General features: G+C 45.5%; 1 protein-coding gene across 2 annotated transcripts in view; it reads right to left on the bottom strand.

Annotated features, from left to right (window-relative positions):
• Positions 1-19,285, bottom strand: part of FRMD7 (FERM domain containing 7) — a 78,083-nt gene that overhangs the window by 8,599 nt on the left and 50,199 nt on the right. The window contains exons 6-8 of one of the 2 annotated variants that reach the window (XM_077285348.1): positions 18,070-18,184; positions 17,447-17,594; positions 486-581 (exon numbers count right to left, since the gene is read on the bottom strand). In XM_077285348.1, the coding sequence (XP_077141463.1) occupies positions 486-581; positions 17,447-17,594; positions 18,070-18,184 (359 nt within the window). The remainder of the gene's footprint in view (positions 1-485; positions 582-17,446; positions 17,595-18,069; positions 18,185-19,285) is intronic. The other variant, XM_077285349.1, reaches the window with a different exon arrangement.

Genomic DNA, 19,285 nt, shown 5'->3' with positions numbered 1-19,285 from the left:
GTCAATGAAGCTGTTTGACGGCGTATTTTTTGCAGTGTATACTTGATAGGGTTAATTTTATATTTTGATAGATCTGACTTTTCTGAATGCAGTGATAATTTTTTTTATATCTTTATTTTTTATGGGGGAAAAGGGTGTTGATGATTTGAACTTTTTAGTTTTTGTTTTTTTTATTGTTCACTGCTCTTGTTAGTCCCCTTAGGGGACTAGGAGCTGTGATCGTCTCATCACTTGTGCTATATACTGCGATGCTATAGCACAGAACAGAAACGCATCGACGGGCACATGCTCTTTATTCATTGTCTATCGGACTGCCGTAAACAGCCAAGAGCTCCACATGGTTTTCTCCAGCAATGTCATAGACCATATTCCCCTACAATCAGTTCTTTAGCCCACTTCGTGTGGATAGCATTTAACTTTCAATTCTGGGACTATCCTTTTAAAGAAACTAAAATGACATACAATAAACATTCTTCTTAACTCACATCAATATGTGGATGAAGTTTAATCAGGAAATTTTTTCTTTTGAAACTCAGCTTTCTAATCGTCGCCCAGTTAAAGGTATTAATCTTGGTGTTACCCTGTAAAAGAAAAGTAATGGGTTGAAAAATTATTTAGTCTACAAAATTTACAGTGTTATAGTCACTCAAATACTACAACGGAATGAAAAATTATTAGGCTTCATTCAGACGTCTGTTTCTCATGTACGTGTTCTATCTTCATTTTTCATGGATGTCTGTAGTTTTTTGAAGATGACGTGTCCATTATGAAATCATAGAGACATGTCCGTTTTGGAACCAAGATTTCAAATCAATATTACACATTCTAAGTCTATGGATCTGTGAAAATCACTGACGACACACAATCTAATCAGTGACCTGTCCGTGTTTAGCATTCTAATGGACAGGAGAAGCTTTGTAATTTTTCATTCAAGAAAATCACTGATGATGATGAAGGAAAAACTGACCAAACACTGAAGAAACTCAAATGAAAAACATCTGTTTTGTGCACTAGAAAAATAATTGAACTGAATGAGGTCTAAAAGTGATGAAGATGATTACATAATTCAGAAATTGTGCAATTACAGGGAAGGCCACAAAAAAAACAACTTTTGTATAGTTTGTACATGATAATGCTCATCACTCAACAGTCCTGCACAACCGGAAAATTCAGAAATGAGTGAAATATATTGAAATGAAATTGAATTTTAATTGAAATATTACAAAGATCTGCATACGCCAAAATGTAATTTTTTTTTCTAATTTGTTTCCTCTCAGATTTAGTTAGCCAACACTTTTCTTAACCATAAAGGGCCATTAAAAGGTTCAAAAATAAAAATAATCCTTATGATCACCTCACCGGCCACTCTGCTCTTCACTTTCACCCATCCGGTCTCCGCTCTTCACTTTCACCCATCCGGTCTCCGCTCTTCACTTTCACCCATCCGCTCATCCTCGCATCGTCTTATCACTGCCGTGAGCGCTGAAATGGCCTCATCATGCCAAGCAGACACGCAGTAATGTCATTACCTTGCGCGCGGTTTCTCAAAATCATCTCAGGCTCGCACGAGGAGGTCTGGGGATTCAATGTTCGTAGCAGTGATCTTTTAATTTTCACAACAGTTCATCGTTCTATGCAGCGTATCTAAACCGGATTCGTGCTTCAGAGAGCAATGGCAGCCTATGCCCATCAGCTACAGATCGTTCAGTGCCCATATGAAGTGCAGTCTGCCGCTGTGAACATGCTAACGTGTATATGGCAGAGCATCACTTAGGGTATGTTTCCACGGTCAGGAACCGGCAGCGCTTTGGACGCAGCACATGTCCGCTGCATTCAAAGCGCTGCTTGCTTTTGAACGCAGGTGACTCCTCTGTTCACTGAACCGTGCAGAATCACGGCGCCCAATAGATTGGACGGGAAATTTATCTTGTGGAGACGGAGCGTCTCCGCAAGATAAATAGACATGCTGCAGTCTGGAAAGACGCGTCGCATGTCTGTCTCCGCAGAGAAGATGGAGGCATCCCTGCACGCATACTGGAGATGGGATTTTTTTCAAATCCCATCCACTATGCTGTAACTCTCTGGCCGCTGTGGGTTTGACGCTGCAGATGAACGCAGTGTCAAACCTGCAGCGTTTACTGACCGTGGAAACATACCCTTAGTGTTCTTGCTATTCCCAGCCCCGACTTATTGTGCCTGTTCATGTTTGTAACTTCGATTTGTGTTTATGGTGCTACTATAGTGCCTACCCTTACTATGTATTTTTGAGCTTTTTATTTAGATGGTTAGCAATAGCAGCATATTTGTGTGCTATTTTTATCCCAACCATTTTTATCTTTGTGATTTAAGGGTTAACTAGGGTCCGCATCCTCTTGCATCAAGTGCTTTGGTTCAGTATTGATGTTAGAAGGATTCTAAATAGTATGAATGCAATTGGTTACAGCGTAACATACAAAGAACCAGTGTGGTCCAAAATGCGTCGCATGTTGGATTGTTTTTCACATCAATCGTTTTGTGTACTAACATTTTAAATGCTCTACAATAAAGTTTGGATTTTACGGACATGTTGGATTGTTGATATATATGTTCTTGAAGTTGTCTCCAAGACACTGAGGAGCTCGTGCTCTCTCCAAGGATTAACAAGCAAACTCTGACGCAAGTTGGGCGATAAAATTTGTGAAGTATTTCTAAATATCATTCCTCATTACCTTTACTGACCGCACAGAGCTCATTCATTTTACCGGAAAGAATGAAATGAAATCCTTGACATTAGGGTTGAGCGAAACGGATTGGTCAATTTCATAAATCGCCGACTTTCGGCAAAGTCGGGTTTCGTGAAACCCGAGCCAATCCCAGTGTGGGATCGGCCATGCGGTCGGCGATCTTCGCGCCAAAGTCGCGTTTCATATGACGCGTTCACCGCCATTTCTCAGCCAATGAAGGTGGACGCAGAGTGTGGGCAGCATGATGACATAGGTCTCGGTCCCCACCATCTTAGAAAAGGGCATTACAGTGATTGGCTTGCTTTCAGCGGCGTCACAGGGACTATAAAGGGGCGTGCACGCTGACCGCCATCTTACTTCTGCCGATCGTAGCATAGGAAGAGGTTGCTGCAGCTTCGTCAGAAGCAGGGATATTGTTAGGGAGGAAATATAAACCCCCAAACCGCTTGTGCTGTAGCGATTTCCACTGTCCAACACCACCTTTTCTTTGCAGGGACAGTGGAGGCTAGATTTCTGTGCATCAGCTCTGTAGCTTATAAGGCTGCCTTATAAGGCTCCCTGATAGCTGCATTGCTGTTTGTACGCCGCTGTGCAAACCAACTGCTTTTTTCAAAGCAAAAATCCTGTTGCTTCTTTCTGCACAGTTCTCTTGTTTCTCTGTTTGTCCACACTTTTGTGTGCAGCAGTCCTTTTTACTGCTGGCTGCCATACTTGTCCTTAGATCATTGTAGGGAGATTGTTATTGTAGCACAGTCCCATATATATATATATATATATATATATATATATATATATATATATATATCTGCTAGCCACTGTCTGCCACTGAAGCTGTGTAGTGTAATACAGTGGGCCTGATTTTCCCAGCAGTCTCCCACACCTATAAAGGGAAATTCCTATTGCCACTAAGGGCATCTGCGTCAGTCCTGTTTGTGGCATATCTGTCAGCCACTTTCTGACACTGAAACTGTGTAGTGTAATACAGTGGGCCTGATTTTCCCAGCAGTCTCCCACACCTATAAAGGGAAATTTCTATTGCCACTAAGGGCATCTGCGTCAGTCTTGTTTGTGGCTTATCTGTCAGCCACTTTCTGACACTGAAACTGTGTAGTGTAATACAGTGGGCCTGATTTTCCCAGCAGTCTCCCACACCTATAAAGGGAAATTTCTATTGCCACTAAGGGCATCTGCGTCAGTCCTGTTTGTGGCATATCTGTCAGCCACTTTCTGACACTGAAACTGTGTAGTGTAATACAGTGGGCCTGATTTTCCCAGCAGTCTCCCACACCTATAAAGGGAGATTTAAATTCACAACAAGTTTACGTACACCTTCTACCTGGTTTTACATACCATATAACGGTTGTTAGTTTGGTTACATTTTTCCAAGAATGAGGAAGTCTGGTGGAAGAGGTCGTGGCCGTGGGCGGTCATTGCCAGCTGGTAATGATGGTAGTGGTGGTGGAGCATCAGGTGGTCGTGGGAAAAGCAAAACAGCACTTAAGTCTCGAGTTGTTGAGCCAGTGTCATCGTCTGGCTACACAAGGCCTCGAACGCTCCCTTTTCTGGGAGTAGGAAAACCGCTTTTAAAGCCGGAACAGCAGGAAAAAGTTTTGGCTTTCCTTGCTGACTCTGCCTCTAGCTCTTTCGCCTCCTCTTCGGAAAGTGCAAAATTTAAAAGCAGCGCGTCGTCAGTGGATGCTCCCGGTCAGGAACAAGTCGCTTCCTTGTGTCCTTCACCCAGAACAACAGTGAAGGATGCGTCAGGCGACACAACAGGTTACTCCATGGAGCTCTTTACACATACCGTGCCTGGGTTAGAAAGGGAAATTGTTAACAGGCCATGCCCATTACAAGATGAATCGGACATGGAGTGCACAGATGCACAGCCACAGCTAGATTATTATGCTGTTCTATTGACTCAGATCACAACATTGCCCTCGCAGTGCACTGAGCCAGAATCTGACCCTGATGAGACTATGGTGCCCCATCCCGAACGCTATAGCACCGGCTTACACGGTGACACAGAGGAAGGAGCACAGGACATAGAAGAGGAGGTGATAGATGACCCAGTTGTTGACCCCGATTGGCAGCCATCGGGGGAACAGGGTGCCGCTGGCAGTAGCTCTGAAGCGGAGGAGGAGCCGCAGCAGGCATCAACATCACAACAGCTTTCATCTGGCAGGCCCGTATCTGGCCAAAAACGTGTGTCAAAACCAAAAACAGTTGTAGGACAGCGTGGCCATCCGGTTAAAGTAGCACAGTGTGCAATGCCTGAAAAGGTATTCGATAGTAGGAAGAGTGCAGTCTGGCAATTTTTTAACCAAGATCCGAATGATCAGTGCAAAGTGATCTGTAAGAAATGCTCAAGGACCTTTAGCAGAGGTCAGAATGTCAAAAATTTAAATACAACTTGCATGCGTAGACATTTAACCACCATGCACTTGCAAGCCTGGACTGACTACCAAACATCCCATAACGTTGTTGCACCCGCTCACAATTAAGCTAGTTAGCAACGCTACATTCCTTCCCTCACTGTAAGCCCACCGTTTACGACACCACCTGCAGCAAATGTGGAGGTATCGTCGCAAGGCCAAAGCAGTCAGGGAATCACCAGGTTCTTGGTAGGAAACACTGTATGTAGGCCAACAGCAAGAATACCATCACCAACCCTCTCTCAGTCTGCCATGTCCACCACTACCCCTGCTAGTTCCACCATATGCAGCTCTCCAGTCCAGCTCACCCTACAAGAGACTCTTGTTAGGAAAAGGAAGTACTCGTCCTCTCATCCGCGTACACAGGATTTGAACGCCCACATTGCTAGACTAATCTCGTTAGAGATGATGTCCTACCGGTTGGTTGAAAGCGAAGCTTTCAAAGCCCTGAAGGCCTACGCAGTACCATGCTATGACCTACCCAGTCGACACTTCTTTGCGAGAAAAGCCATCCCAGCCCTCCACCAGCATGTCAAAGACCGCATTGTCCATGCACTCAGGCAATCTGTCAGTAGAAAGGTGCACCTCACAACAGATGCATGGATCAGTAGGCATGGCCAGGGACGTTACGTTTCCATCACGGCACACTGGGTTAATGTGGTGGATGCAGGGTCCACAGGGGACAGCCATATTGGGACAGTTCTGCCTAGCCCACGGTCTAGGAAACAGTTGGCTGTAGGCGTTCGCCACCCCTCCTCCTCCTCCTCGTCCTCCAGCAGGAGCGAGAGCTCATCCACAGACCGCAGTCGCACGACTACTCCATCCGCAGCTGCCAGTGTTGCACACGAGGTGTCCCATTATGGAACAGCTAGTGGTAAGCGTCAGCAGGCTGTGTTGGAAATTAAGTGTTTGGGTGACAACAGACACACCGCGGAAGTTCTGTCCGAGTTCTTGCAGCAAGAAACCCAGTCATGGCTGGGCAGTGTACATCTTGAGGCAGGCAAGGTAGTCAGTGATAACGGAAGGAATTTTATGGCTGCCATAGCCCTTTCACAACTGAAACACATTCCTTGCCTGGCTCACACCTTGAACCTGGTGGTGCAGTGCTTCCTGAAAAGTTATCCGGGGTTACCCGCCCTGCTCCTGAAGGTGCGAAGACTTTGCTCGCACATCCGCCGTTCGCCCGTACACTCCAGCCGTATGCAGAACCATCAGCGATCTTTGCAGCTTCCCCAGCACCGCCTAATAATCGGTTACAACAAAGTGGAACTCCACACTGCACACGCTTCAGAGGCTGTGCGAACAGAGGCGTGCTGTTATGTATTTGTGGGAGGATACACATACACGGGCAGGCAGTTGGATGGCAGACATGGAGTTGTCAGGTGTGCAGTGGTCGAAGCTACAAGACCTGTGTCAAGTCCTTCAGTGTTTTGAGGAATGCACACGCCTGGTTAGTGCAGACGACGCCATCATAAGCATCCCCCTAATGAGTCTGCTGATGCAAAGTTTGACGCACATAAAGGAGCAGGCATCTGCAGCTGAGGACGAGGGAAGCCTTGATGACAGTCAGCCATTGTCTGCTCAGGGAAGTCTCCTGGACGAGGTGGCGGACGAAGAGGAGGAGGACGAGGAGGATGATGGGGATGAATATTTATGGGAGGAGGAAGCTTCTCAGGGGGCAATAGAAACTGGTGGCGTTGCAAGGTCAGGTACAGGGTTTTTGCGGGACACAAGTGATGTTGATTTGCAAGAAAGTGCTCCTCAGCCCAGCACAAGCAGTGAATTGACACCTGGAACATTGGCCCACATGGCGGATTATGCCTTGCGTATCCTAAAAAGGGACCCCCGCATTATCAAAATGATGACAGATGACGATTACTGGTTGGCCTGCCTCCTGGATCCACGCTATAAAGGGAAATTGCAAAATATCATGCCACATGAGAACCTTGAGCAAATATTGGCTACCAAACAAGCAACTCTTGTAGACCGTTTTGGTTCAGGCATTCCCAGCACACAGCGGCGGTGATGGTTCTCACACGAGCTGTAGGGGGCAACATGGCAGAGGTGTTAGAGGTGCACAAATCAGAAGTGGCGTTGGACAGAGGGGTTTTATGATCAGGTTGTGGAGTGATTTTGCAATGACCGCAGACACGACAGGTACTGCTGCATCAATTCAAAGTGACCGGAGACAACATTTGTCCAGTATGGTTACTAACTATTTTTCCTCCCTTATCGATGTTCTCCCTCACACGTCATTCCCATTTGATTACTGGGCATCTAAAATAGACACCTGGCCTGAATTGGCAGAATATGCATTACAGGAGCTTGCTTGCCCAGCTGCTAGTGTGCTATCAGAGAGAGTATTCAGTGCTGCTGGTTCAATACTGACCGAAAAAAGGACTTGTCTGGCTACCCAAAATGTTGATGATCTAACCTTCATTAAAATGAACTAATCATGGATTTCTAATTATTTTGCCCCACCTTTCCCTGCTGACACCTAGCTTTCCTGTAAAAAGGTCTTGCTTTTGGACTCGTCTTACTGACTGCTCAAATTTTTCCATTTGCAGCTGCTGTATGTCCACCATAGGCCATTTTTACACCTCCCTAAATGGGCTGACTCCCCCCACGGGGCCGTGGTCACCACTTGGCGCTAGCACCCATGCGAGTGCCGTTTGGCTGAACAGGTGGGTGTGCCCACTTTTGGGCGACGGCACTGGCACAGGGTCCCTCATAGTACAATGAAGTGTCTCTGGCGGTGGTGGTGCACACCCAACGTCAGACACACCATCGTAACATGAGGGGCCCTGGGCCAGTACCACCGCCCACGAGAGAGTGTTCCCCCCCAGCTCAAACAGTGCTCTACCACTTGCAAAATTACCGCTCACTGCTCCACCACTGTTTAGTCTGTGCTGTTAAATCCTTCAATAGCACTGCCAATACCAATTTGTTGACATGATTGATGCTAGTAAAAATATTCAGGGGCCCTGTCCTACATTTACACCAGTTAATACTTTGCGCCAACTACCACTGTCTGCAAGTCAGCAGAGGAGCCCACCCCTGTACCTAGGTATGCCACCTGTTTATTTGTGAATTTTTTTTTTTGCCAGACATTAACCTCACTTTATTATTTTGGCCTACTAACTGTGTCAGACACTCCTTACAGTTGTCCTCCACTGAACAAAGCTAGGCCGCCTGCGTACTCCTGTAACCTATTTTTAACTGCATTTTGCCTATTGCTTTTTTGGCCCTACTAACTGTGTCTGCCCCTCGTTGCAATCGTCCTCCGCTGAACACACCAATGCTGCCTGTGTACCCCTGTAACCTATTTAAAACTGCATAGAGCCTACTTTTTTATTTTAGGCCTAGTAAGTCTGCGCCACTCCTTCCAATTGTCCTCCGCTGACCACACCAATGCTGCCTGTGTACCCCTGTAACCTATTTTAAACTGCATAGAGCCAACTTTTTTATTTTAGGCCTAGTAAGTCTGTCTGCGGTCCCTCCTTGCAATCGTCCTCCGCTGACCAAACCAATGCTGCCTGTGTACCCCTGTAACCTATTTTAAACTGCATAGAGCCTACTTTTTTATTTTAGGCCTAGTAAGTCTGCGCCACTCCTTCCAATTGTCCTCCGCTGACCACACCAATGCTGCCTGTGTACCCCTGTAACCTTTTTTAAACTGCATTGAGCCAACTTTTTTGGTTACGGCCTACTACCTGTGTCTGTCTGCGCCACTCAATACAGCTGTCCTCCTCTGGAAAAAGCTGAGCTTCAATTGTCAGGTTTTCAGCCTATAGGAATTTGAAAACTGCATTGGGGCTACTAGTTTGGTTGGGCCTAGTAACTGTGTCTGCCGCTCCTTGGTGTTCTCCTGTTTTTTTATCCTGAGCTTCTGTCTTCAGGCTTTCGGCCTGTATTTAGAATATTAAACTGCATTTAGGCTACTAGTTTGGTTGGGCCCTACTAACGGTGTCTGCCGCTCCTTGGTGTTGCCCTCCAAGGAAAAAAGCTGATCTTCAATCTTCAGGCTTTCGGCCTATATCAGATATTAAACTGCATTTGGCCTACTAGTTTGGTTGGGCACTACTAACTGTGTCTGCCGCTCCTTGGTGTTCTCCTCCACTGAACAAAGCTGAGCTTCAATCTTCAGGCCTATATTTACAAATTTTAAACTGCATTTGGTCTACTAGTTTGGTTGGGCCCTACTAACGGTGTCTGCCGCTCCTTGGTGTTCTCCTCCACTGAACAAAGCTGAGCTTCAATCTTCAGGCTTTCGGCCTATATTTTTAATATGAAACTGCATTTGGCCTACTAGTTTGGTTGGGCCCTACTAACGGTGTCTGCCGCTCCTTGGTGTTGTCCTCCAAGGAAAAAAGCTGAGCTTCAATCTTCAGGCTTTCGGCCTATATTTTTAATATGAAACTGCATTTGGCCTACTAGTTTGGTTGGGCCCTACTAACGGTGTCTGCCGCTGCTTGCTTTTCTCCTCCACTGAACAAAGCTGAGCTTCAATTTTCAGGCTTTCAGCCTATATCAGATATTAAACTGCATTTGGCCAACTAGTTTGGTTGGGCCCTACTAACGGTGTCTGCCGCTCTTTGGTGTTCTCCTCCACTGAACAAAGCAGTGCCGCCTGTTTACTCCTGTTACCAATTTTGAACTTTATTTGGCCCACTTTATTATTTGGGCCTACTAACTGTGTCTGCCTCTCATTTCAGTTGTCCTCCACTGAACAAAGCAATGCCGCCTGGTTAGTCCTGTTACCAATTTTGAACTGCATTTAGCCCACTTTATTATTTGGGCCTATATCTGTGTGTCCTCCTCATCCTGCCCATTGCCCAGCCAGTGCTACATGAGTCTGCTGGTACATTGACCCAGACCACTACATTCCCCTTGCAGGCTACACAGCCAGAATCTGACCCTGCTGAAAGTCAGGTTCCCTGTTATGACCCCAATGGCGAGGGTCTCAGAGGAACAAGTAAGTCTGCGAAGTACAAAAATCCAGCTCATAGGGCAGTGGTAACTGGGTTGACCATACATCTACTCCTAACGCCAACACTAGAAGTAGCCGGGGAACATGCCTACGTTGGTCGCTAGATGTCTCGCGCCAGCCGGAGGACTAACTACCCCTAGAAGAGAAAAACAAAGACCTCTCTTGCCTCCAGAGAATAGACCCCAAAAGTTGGATACAAGCCCCCCACAAATAATAACGGTGAGGTAAGAGGAAATGACAAACACAGAGATGAACTAGGTTTAGCAAAGAGAGGCCCACTTACTAATAGCAGAATGTAGTAAGATAACTTATATGGTCAACAAAAACCCTATCAAAAATCCACACTGGAAATTCAAGAACCCCCGAACCGTCTAACGGCCCGGGGGGAGAACTCCAGCCTCCCTAGAGCTTCCAGCAAGGTAGGATACAGATTATGTACAAGCTGGACAAAAATGCAAACAAAAACAAATAGCAAAAAGCAAGAAAGCAGACTTAGCTTAATCTAGCAGGAACCAGGATCAGTAGACAAGAGCACAACAGATTAGCTCTGATTACAACGTTGCCAGGCATTGAACTGAAGGTCCAGGGAGCTTATATAGCAACACCCCTGACCTAACGACCCAGGTGAGCATACAAGGGATGGCAGACATTCCCAGAGTCAAATCACTAGTAACCACTAGAGGGAGCCAAAAAGGTAAATTCACAACAGTACCCCCCCCCCCTTAGTGAGGGGTCACCGAACCCTCACCAAGACCACCAGGGCGATCAGGATGAGCGGTGTGAAAGGCACGAACCAGATCGGCCGCATGCACATCAGAGGCGACCACCCAGGAATTATCCTCCTGACCATAGCCCTTCCACTTGACCAGGTACTGAAGCCTCCGCCTGGAGAGACGAGAATCTAAGATCTTCTCCACCACGTACTCCAACTCGCCCTCAACCAACACCGGAGCAGGAGGCTCAGCAGAAGGGACCACAGGCACAACGTACCGCCGCAACAAGGACCTATGAAATACGTTGTGAATGGCAAACGACACCGGAAGATCCAGGCGAAAGGATACAGGATTAAGGATTTCCAATATCTTGTAAGGACCAATGAAGCGAGGCTTAAATTTGGGAGAGGAGACCTTCATAGGAACAAATCGAGAAGACAGCCATACCAAATCCCCAACGCGAAGTCGGGGACCCACACCGCGGCGGCGGTTGGCAAAACGCTGAGCCTTCTCCTGTGACAACTTCAAGTTGTCCACCACATGACTCCAGATCCGCTGCAACCTATCCACCACAGAATCCACCCCAGGACAGTCAGAAGGCTCCACATGTCCCGAGGAAAAACGAGGATGGAAACCAGAGTTGCAGAAAAATGGCGAAACCAAGGTGGCGGAACTAGCCCGATTATTAAGGGCAAATTCAGCCAACGGCAAGAAGGTCACCCAATCATCCTGATCAGAAGAGACAAAACACCTCAAATAAGCCTCCAGAGTCTGATTAGTTCGCTCCGTTTGTCCGTTAGTCTGGGGATGAAAAGCGGACGAAAACGACAAATCAATGCCCATCCTACCACAAAAGGATCGCCAGAACCTGGAAACAAACTGGGATCCTCTGTCCGACACAATATTCTCAGGAATGCCGTGCAAACGAACCACGTTCTGGAAGAACACAGGAACCAGATCAGAAGAGGAGGGCAGCTTAGGCAAAGGAACCAAATGGACCATCTTGGAGAAACGATCACATATCACCCAGATGACAGACATGCCCTGAGACACCGGAAGATCAGAAATGAAATCCATAGAGATGTGTGTCCAAGGTCTCTTCGGGACAGGCAAGGGCAAGAGCAACCCGCTGGCACGAGAACAGCAAGGCTTAGCTCGAGCACAAGTTCCACAGGACTGCACAAATGACCGCACATCCCTTGACAAGGAAGGCCACCAAAAGGACCTGGCCACCAGATCTCTGGTGCCAAAAATTCCCGGGTGCCCTGCCAACACTGAGGAATGAACCTCGGAAATGACTCTGCTGGTCCATTTAGCAGGCACAAACAATCTGTCAGATGGACAAGAGTCAGGCCTACCAGCCTGAAATCTCTGCAACACACGCCGCAGATCAGGAGAAATAGCTGACAAGATAACTCCTTCCTTAAGAATACCCACAGGTTCAGCGACTCCAGGAGCATCAGGCACAAAGCTCCTAGACAGAGCATCGGCCTTCACATTCTTAGAACCTGGTAAATACGAGACCACAAAGTCAAAACGGGAGAAAAACAATGACCAGCGGGCCTGTCTAGGATTCAGGCGTTTAGCAGACTCGAGATACATCAGATTTTTGTGATCAGTCAAGACCACCACACGATGCTTAGCACCCTCGAGCCAATGACGCCACTCCTCAAATGCCCACTTCATGGCCAACAACTCCCGATTGCCCACATCATAATTTCGCTCTGCCGGCGAAAACTTCCTGGAGAAAAAGGCACAAGGTCTCATAGTAGAGCAACCAGGGCCTCTCTGCGACAAAACGGCCCCTGCCCCAATCTCCGAAGCATCCACCTCCACCTGAAAGGGAAGTGAGGTGTCAGGTTGGCACAAAACAGGCGCCGAAGTAAACCGGCGTTTCAACTCCTGGAAAGCCTCCACGGCAGCAGGAGCCCAGTTAGCTACATCAGAGCCTTTCTTGGTCATATCCGTCAATGGTTTAACAACGCTAGAAAAATTTGCGATAAAACGACGGTAGAAGTTAGCAAAACCCAAGAACTTCTGAAGACTCTTAACTGACGAGGGTTGAGTCCAATCATGAATAGCTCAGACCTTGACTGGGTCCATCTCCACAGCAGAAGGGGAAAAAATGAACCCCAAAAAGGGAACCCTCTGTACACCAAAGAGACACTTTGAGCCTTTAACAAACAAAGAATTTTCACGCAAAATCTTAAAAACCATCCTGACCTGCTCCACATGCGAGTCCCAATCATCAGAAAAAAACAGAATATCATCCAGATAAACAATCAAAAATTTATCCAGATACTTCCGGAAAATGTCATGCATGAAGGACTGAAAAACTGAAGGTGCATTAGAGAGCCCAAATGGCATCACCAAGTACTCAAAATGACCTTCGGGCGTATTGAATGCGGTTTTCCATTCATCGCCTTGCTTAATGCGCACGAAGGTCTATCTTGGTGAACCACTTGGCACCTTTAATCCGGGCAAACAAGTCTGACAACAGCGGCAAAGGATACTGAAATTTGACAGTGATCTTGTTTAAAAGCCGATAGTCAATACAAGGCCTCAAAGATCCGTCCTTTTTGGCCACAAAAAAGAATCCCGCACCAAGAGGGGAAGAAGAAGGACGGATATGCCCCTTCTCAAGAGACTCCTTGATATATGAACGCATCGCGGTATGTTCAGGTACCGACAAATTAAACAGTCTCCCCTTAGGAAACTTACTGCCAGGAATCAAATCTATTGCACAGTCACATTCCCTATGAGGAGGCAGTGCACTGGACTTAGACTCGCTGAAGACATCCTGATAATCAGACAAATACGCCGGAACTTCCGAAGGCGTAGAAGAAGCAATAGACAAGGGCAGGGAATCTCCATGAATTCCATGGCAGCCCCAACTTGACACCGACATTGCCTTCCAGTCCAAGACTGGATTATGGGTCTGTAACCATGGCAAACCCAAAACAACCAAATCATGCATCTTATGCAGAACAAGAAAACGTATCACCTCCCGATGTTCGGGAGTCATGCACATGGTAACCTGTGTCCAAAACTGCGGTTTATTTTTTGCCAAAGGCGTAGCATCAATACCCCTAAGAGGGATAGGATTTTCTAATGGCTCCAGAACAAAACCGCAGCGCTTGGCAAATGACAGATCCATCAGACTCAGGGCAGCACCTGAGTCTACAAACGCCATGACAGGATACGATGACAGTGAGCAAATCAAAGTTACAGATAGAATAAATTTAGGTTGCAAATTACCAATGGCGACAGGACTAACAACCCTAGTAAGACGTTTAGAGCATGCTGAGATAACATGTGTAGAATCACCACAGTAGTAACCAAAGCCATTCTGGCGTCTATGAATTTTCCGCTCATTTCTAGTCAGGATTCTATCACATTGCATTAAATCAGGTGCCTGTTCAGACAACACCATGAGGGAATTTGCGGTTTTGCGCTCCCGCAACCGCCGGTCGATTTGAATTGCCAGGGCCATGGAATCATTCAGACCTGTGGGAATGGGAAAACCCACCATCACATTCTTAATGGCTTCAGAAAGGCCATTTCTGAAATTTGCAGCCAATGCACACTCGTTCCACTGGGTCAGCACGGACCATTTCCGAAATTTTTGAAATACACTTCAGCCTCGTCCTGGCCCTGAGACATAGCCAGCAAGGCTTTTTCTGCCTGAATCTCAAGATTGGGTTCCTCATAAAGCAAACCGAGCGCCAGAAAAAACGCATCAATATCAGCCAATGCCGGATCTCCTGGCGCCAGCGAGAAGGCCCAATCCTGAGGGTCGCCCCGTAAAAAAGAAATAACAATTTTCACTTGCTAAGCGGAGTCTCCAGATGAACAGGGTCTCAGGGACAAAAACAATTTACAATTATTCCTGAAATTTCTAAATTTAAATCGGTCTCCGGAAAACAGTTCAGGAATCGGTATCTTAGGTTCTGACATAGAATTTCTGATAACATAATCTTGTATGCCCTGCACACGAGCAGTAAGCTGGTCCACACCTGTAATCAAGGTCTGGACATTCATGTCTGCAGCAAACACAAGCCACTCAAAGGTAAAGGGGAAAAGAAAAAAAAATGAGAAAGAGAAAAAAAACCTCAGAATTTTCTTTCTTATAATCCCGCTTCTGCAATGCATTTAACATTTAATACTGGCCTGGCAAACTGTTATGACCCCAATGGCGAGGGTCTCAGAGGAACAAGTAAGTCTGCGAAGTACAAAAATCCAGCTCATAGGGCAGTGGTAACTGGGTTGACCATACATCTACTCCTAACGCCAACACTAGAAGTAGCCGGGGAACATGCCTATGTTGGTCGCTAGATGTCTCGCGCCAGCCGGAGGACTAACTACCCCTAGAAGAGAAAAACAAAGACCTCTCTTGCCTCCAGAAAATAGACCCCAAAAGTTGGATACAAGCCCCCCACAAATAATAACGGTGAGGTAAGAGGAAATGACAAACACAGAGATGAACTAGGTTTAGCAAAGAGAGGCCCACTTACTAATAGCAGAATGTAGTAAGATAACTTATATGGTCAACAAAAACCCTATCAAAAATCCACACTGGAAATTCAAGAACCCCCGAACCGTCTAACGGCCCGGGGGGAGAACTCCAGCCTCCCTAGAGCTTCCAGCAAGGTAGGATACAGATTATGTACAAGCTGGACAAAAATGCAAACAAAAACAAATAGCAAAAAGCAAGAAAGCAGACTTAGCTTAATCTAGCAGGAACCAGGATCAGTAGACAAGAGCACAACAGATTAGCTCTGATTACAACGTTGCCAGGCATTGAACTGAAGGTCCAGGGAGCTTATATAGCAACACCCCTGACCTAACGACCCAGGTGAGCATACAAGGGATGGCAGACATTCCCAGAGTCAAATCACTAGTAACCACTAGAGGGAGCCAAAAAGGTAAATTCACAACAGTTCCCCTTCCCGCATACTATACCACCTTACACGGGGACAAAGAGGAAGGCGCAGATGAAAGTGCAGGTTCCTTCATCAAGTGGGGAGGGCATACTCGTTGGCGACATCACTGTCACAGGGCCCCACATAGTACGCAAAAGTGTCTCTGCCGGTGGGAGGCGCCCCCGCCGTCAATCACAACGCCGTACTTTGAGGGGCCCTGTGCCAGTGCCAATGCGAATGAGTGGGCCCCCCCTGCTTGCTCAGGATCACAGCACTTGCAAAGTTGAAATACTGACCGCTCCCTGCTCCACCGCCGTGACGTAGTTCGCGTTTCCTGGGCCCACGAGAAACTTGAGCCAGCCCTACCCCCCCCCCACAACTTTAGCCAAATGACTCCCAATTTTCAATGCCTAACTATTATTATAAGGTAAATTAAGATTCACAAGCTTAAGTGACACGAATTGATGTTTTTGACATTAAAATGGGCACTGTAGGTGTTTTCCTGTCCTCCACTCACTGCCGACTTTGCTTCCCCATTGACTTACATTGGGTTTCGTGTTTTGGTCGATCCCGACTTTGCGCGATAATCGGCCGATTTCACTCGACTTTTGACAAAATCGGGTTTCGCAAAACCCGACTCGATCCTAAAAAAGTAAAAGTCGCTCAACCCTACTTGACATCCTTCCCTGCCAGTCGATTGATACTGTGCAGAGGGCATCAGTGTGCCCCAACATACATTACATTGTAACAGTGGAGGATGTACAATCGGGATCATTCACGGAAATGCGAGAAGGCCCAATTGTTTTTTATTATGCAAGGTGATTCAAGCCTCATACATGGAAGTCTTCCAACAATTCAGTTTATAGGCAACCGATCACTAGAGTCAGGATTTATTTTTAACCAACAAGACACATTGATTTGTCGTTCAACCTTATATTTTAATAAAGGTTGTCCACTTTTGGGGAATTTTTTTTCTTTTAGTTTCCTGTGTTATTTTTACTATTGGGTTTCATTAAAAATCATGCACCATTTGCCTTCTGTAGCTTCTGTGTTTCTAGCTTCAGAATGCGTTAACGAAGAGAAGTCATCGGTGAGCTCCTCTGACAGTCTTACAGGAGGCTTTGTACACCTTGTCTGTGTTTTTTTTTTTTTCTTGATTTATGACCTCAAACCATATCAAAATTGAATGTGCAGAAAAAAAAGACTGTAAAAGCGAAACAGTACAACATTTTTAATTAAAAACTCAATTGCAAAAATGCTTTCTAGTCCCAAATACATGTATTTCTGTAAAACCGAAAAATTGTCCATCTTGTCCCAAAAGTTGGACAACTACTGTAAAATTTGCAATAAAGTTCCATGGAAATATCTGAGCCCACAGTAGATATGGCAGCTTTCAATCTTTTACTTTTTCATCTGAACTTGTCCTTTGTGCCAGATTAGCGCACAGACTCGGGTCTCCTCCCTAAACAAGTACAATGGGAAATCTAAACACAAAGATTAACAGTATGGAATCTCATGTAGAGATGGCTCAGTGCTTCACAGGAATTTTTGGAATTCAGTCCACATAAAAAAAACAAAAAAACAGACACGTCCTTTTTAATTACTGTTTAACATGGTACTTGCATGTGATTTCTTTTTTACATTTTTTTTTTTTTACATTACTGACCCGTAAGACCAGAACACCCATATGAGCCACCGCAAGGTTGATTTGCATGTTCTCTCCATCAATAGCCTGGTGCGGTCGTATTCCAAACATGTCCAACTTTCGCGCTATGTCCAGCAGCTGCATGTCTGATTCTGCTGGAGATTTCCCCCTGTAATAGAGAGTTAGCGTCATCAGGCTGTGATAACGCGGCCTAGAAGAGGAGACTGTATATGGATGTTAACACAACACCATCTTTAATATCTGATGGTTAACCCCAAACGTTATACTTCAATACGCAGCTGGTAAGACAGGATACACCATTCACAATTGGACGTATCACAGCTGACCCTGCTCCCCTTCCTCTACAATGACGTTCGCACACGCTCATTACACAGGGTCAGAGTCTGTGCATTGTGGCTATGTACATGTATTGTTTCCTGAAACAACAGGAAGTTAAGAGTCTAAAAAAAGCCCCACTAACCAGTGCAAAAAACCACAATATTTCCAATTCTAATTTTTATTTATATAGAGATTGTGATTTTAGGGAAAAACATGTAAAAAATATATATGTATAATTAATGCAACATCTGATTCAATCAATAGATCATTTTCTGATGACAGCTCCTTTTCAAAAAGTTACTTACACGTGCCGCTGGTAATACTTGAGGATCTTGTTGTCCAGATATTCCTGATTTGGCAAGTACTGATTCTGTTCCACATGTTTTCTGGCCGTCTCTTCCTCATAATCGCCCAATTCTGCTACAAAATAAAAAAAATACTAGATATTTTTCATTCTCCATGTCATGGAAAGGTTATAGCAGGTTTATTTAATGCATTATGCTATTCCCATCATGTACAACAATCTATTGTGTACTGTCAACAACATTTTTTGTTTTACAGTGCAAAATATTAAAATATATATATATATATATATATATATATATATATATATATATATATATATATATATATATATATATATATATATACACACGCACACACACACACACACACACACACACACACACACACACACACACACACACAGGGGTTAGACAAAATAATGGAAACCCCTAACGTTTTGGCATGATAATCTTCAAACATGTGATAAACATGCAAACCGTGACATATGGTAATGTTTTGTAGTTGATTATTTGTGTATGTAAATTAACTGTTTGTTTTGCATAATTGTAAGAACATTGATGAGAACCTGATACCAATGGCAGACCTCTCGGATTTTCAAAGTGGTCAAATTGTTGGTGCTCGTATGGCAGGCGCTAGTGTAACAGAAAGTGCTCGAATGCTTGGCGTGTCAAGAGGTACTGTCTCCAAAGTAATGACTGCGTTTGAAAGAGAAGGAAAAATGTCCGCAGGAAAGCACAGGTCCGGCCGAAAGTCAAAGTTGACTGAGAGAGACCGTCGGACTCTAAAGCGAATTGTGAGAGAGGATTGCAAGACCACGGGTCCAAAAATCACTGCTGGGCTCAATGAACACCTACAGAACCCAGTTTTCACGAAAACTGTTCGTCGGGAGCTGCACAAATCTGGTATCCACGGAAGAGCTGCAATTAGAAAACCGCTGCTCTCAATGACAAATGTTTCCAAGCGTTTAGAGTGGTGTAGAAACCTCCAGATTTGGTCCCTCGAGCAGTGGAAACGTGATATTCTCAGACGAATCATCGTTTACCCTATTTCCGACCTCAGGCCGAGTGTACGTTTGGAGACAGCCGAAAGAAGCATTCCATCCAAACATGGCGGAGGTTCTGTGATGATCTGGGGTGCTATTTCGTGGAGATCCGCAGGGCCAATGATATCCCTTCATGGAAGAATTAACAACGGAGATTATTTAGGCATTTTGGG

This window comes from Ranitomeya variabilis, chromosome 2 (assembly GCF_051348905.1).
Source record: "Ranitomeya variabilis isolate aRanVar5 chromosome 2, aRanVar5.hap1, whole genome shotgun sequence".
NCBI classification, from domain to species: Eukaryota; Metazoa; Chordata; class Amphibia; order Anura; family Dendrobatidae; genus Ranitomeya; species Ranitomeya variabilis.
Note: the sequence above shows the minus strand (reverse complement) of the source record. Positions and strands in the feature narration are given on the sequence as shown.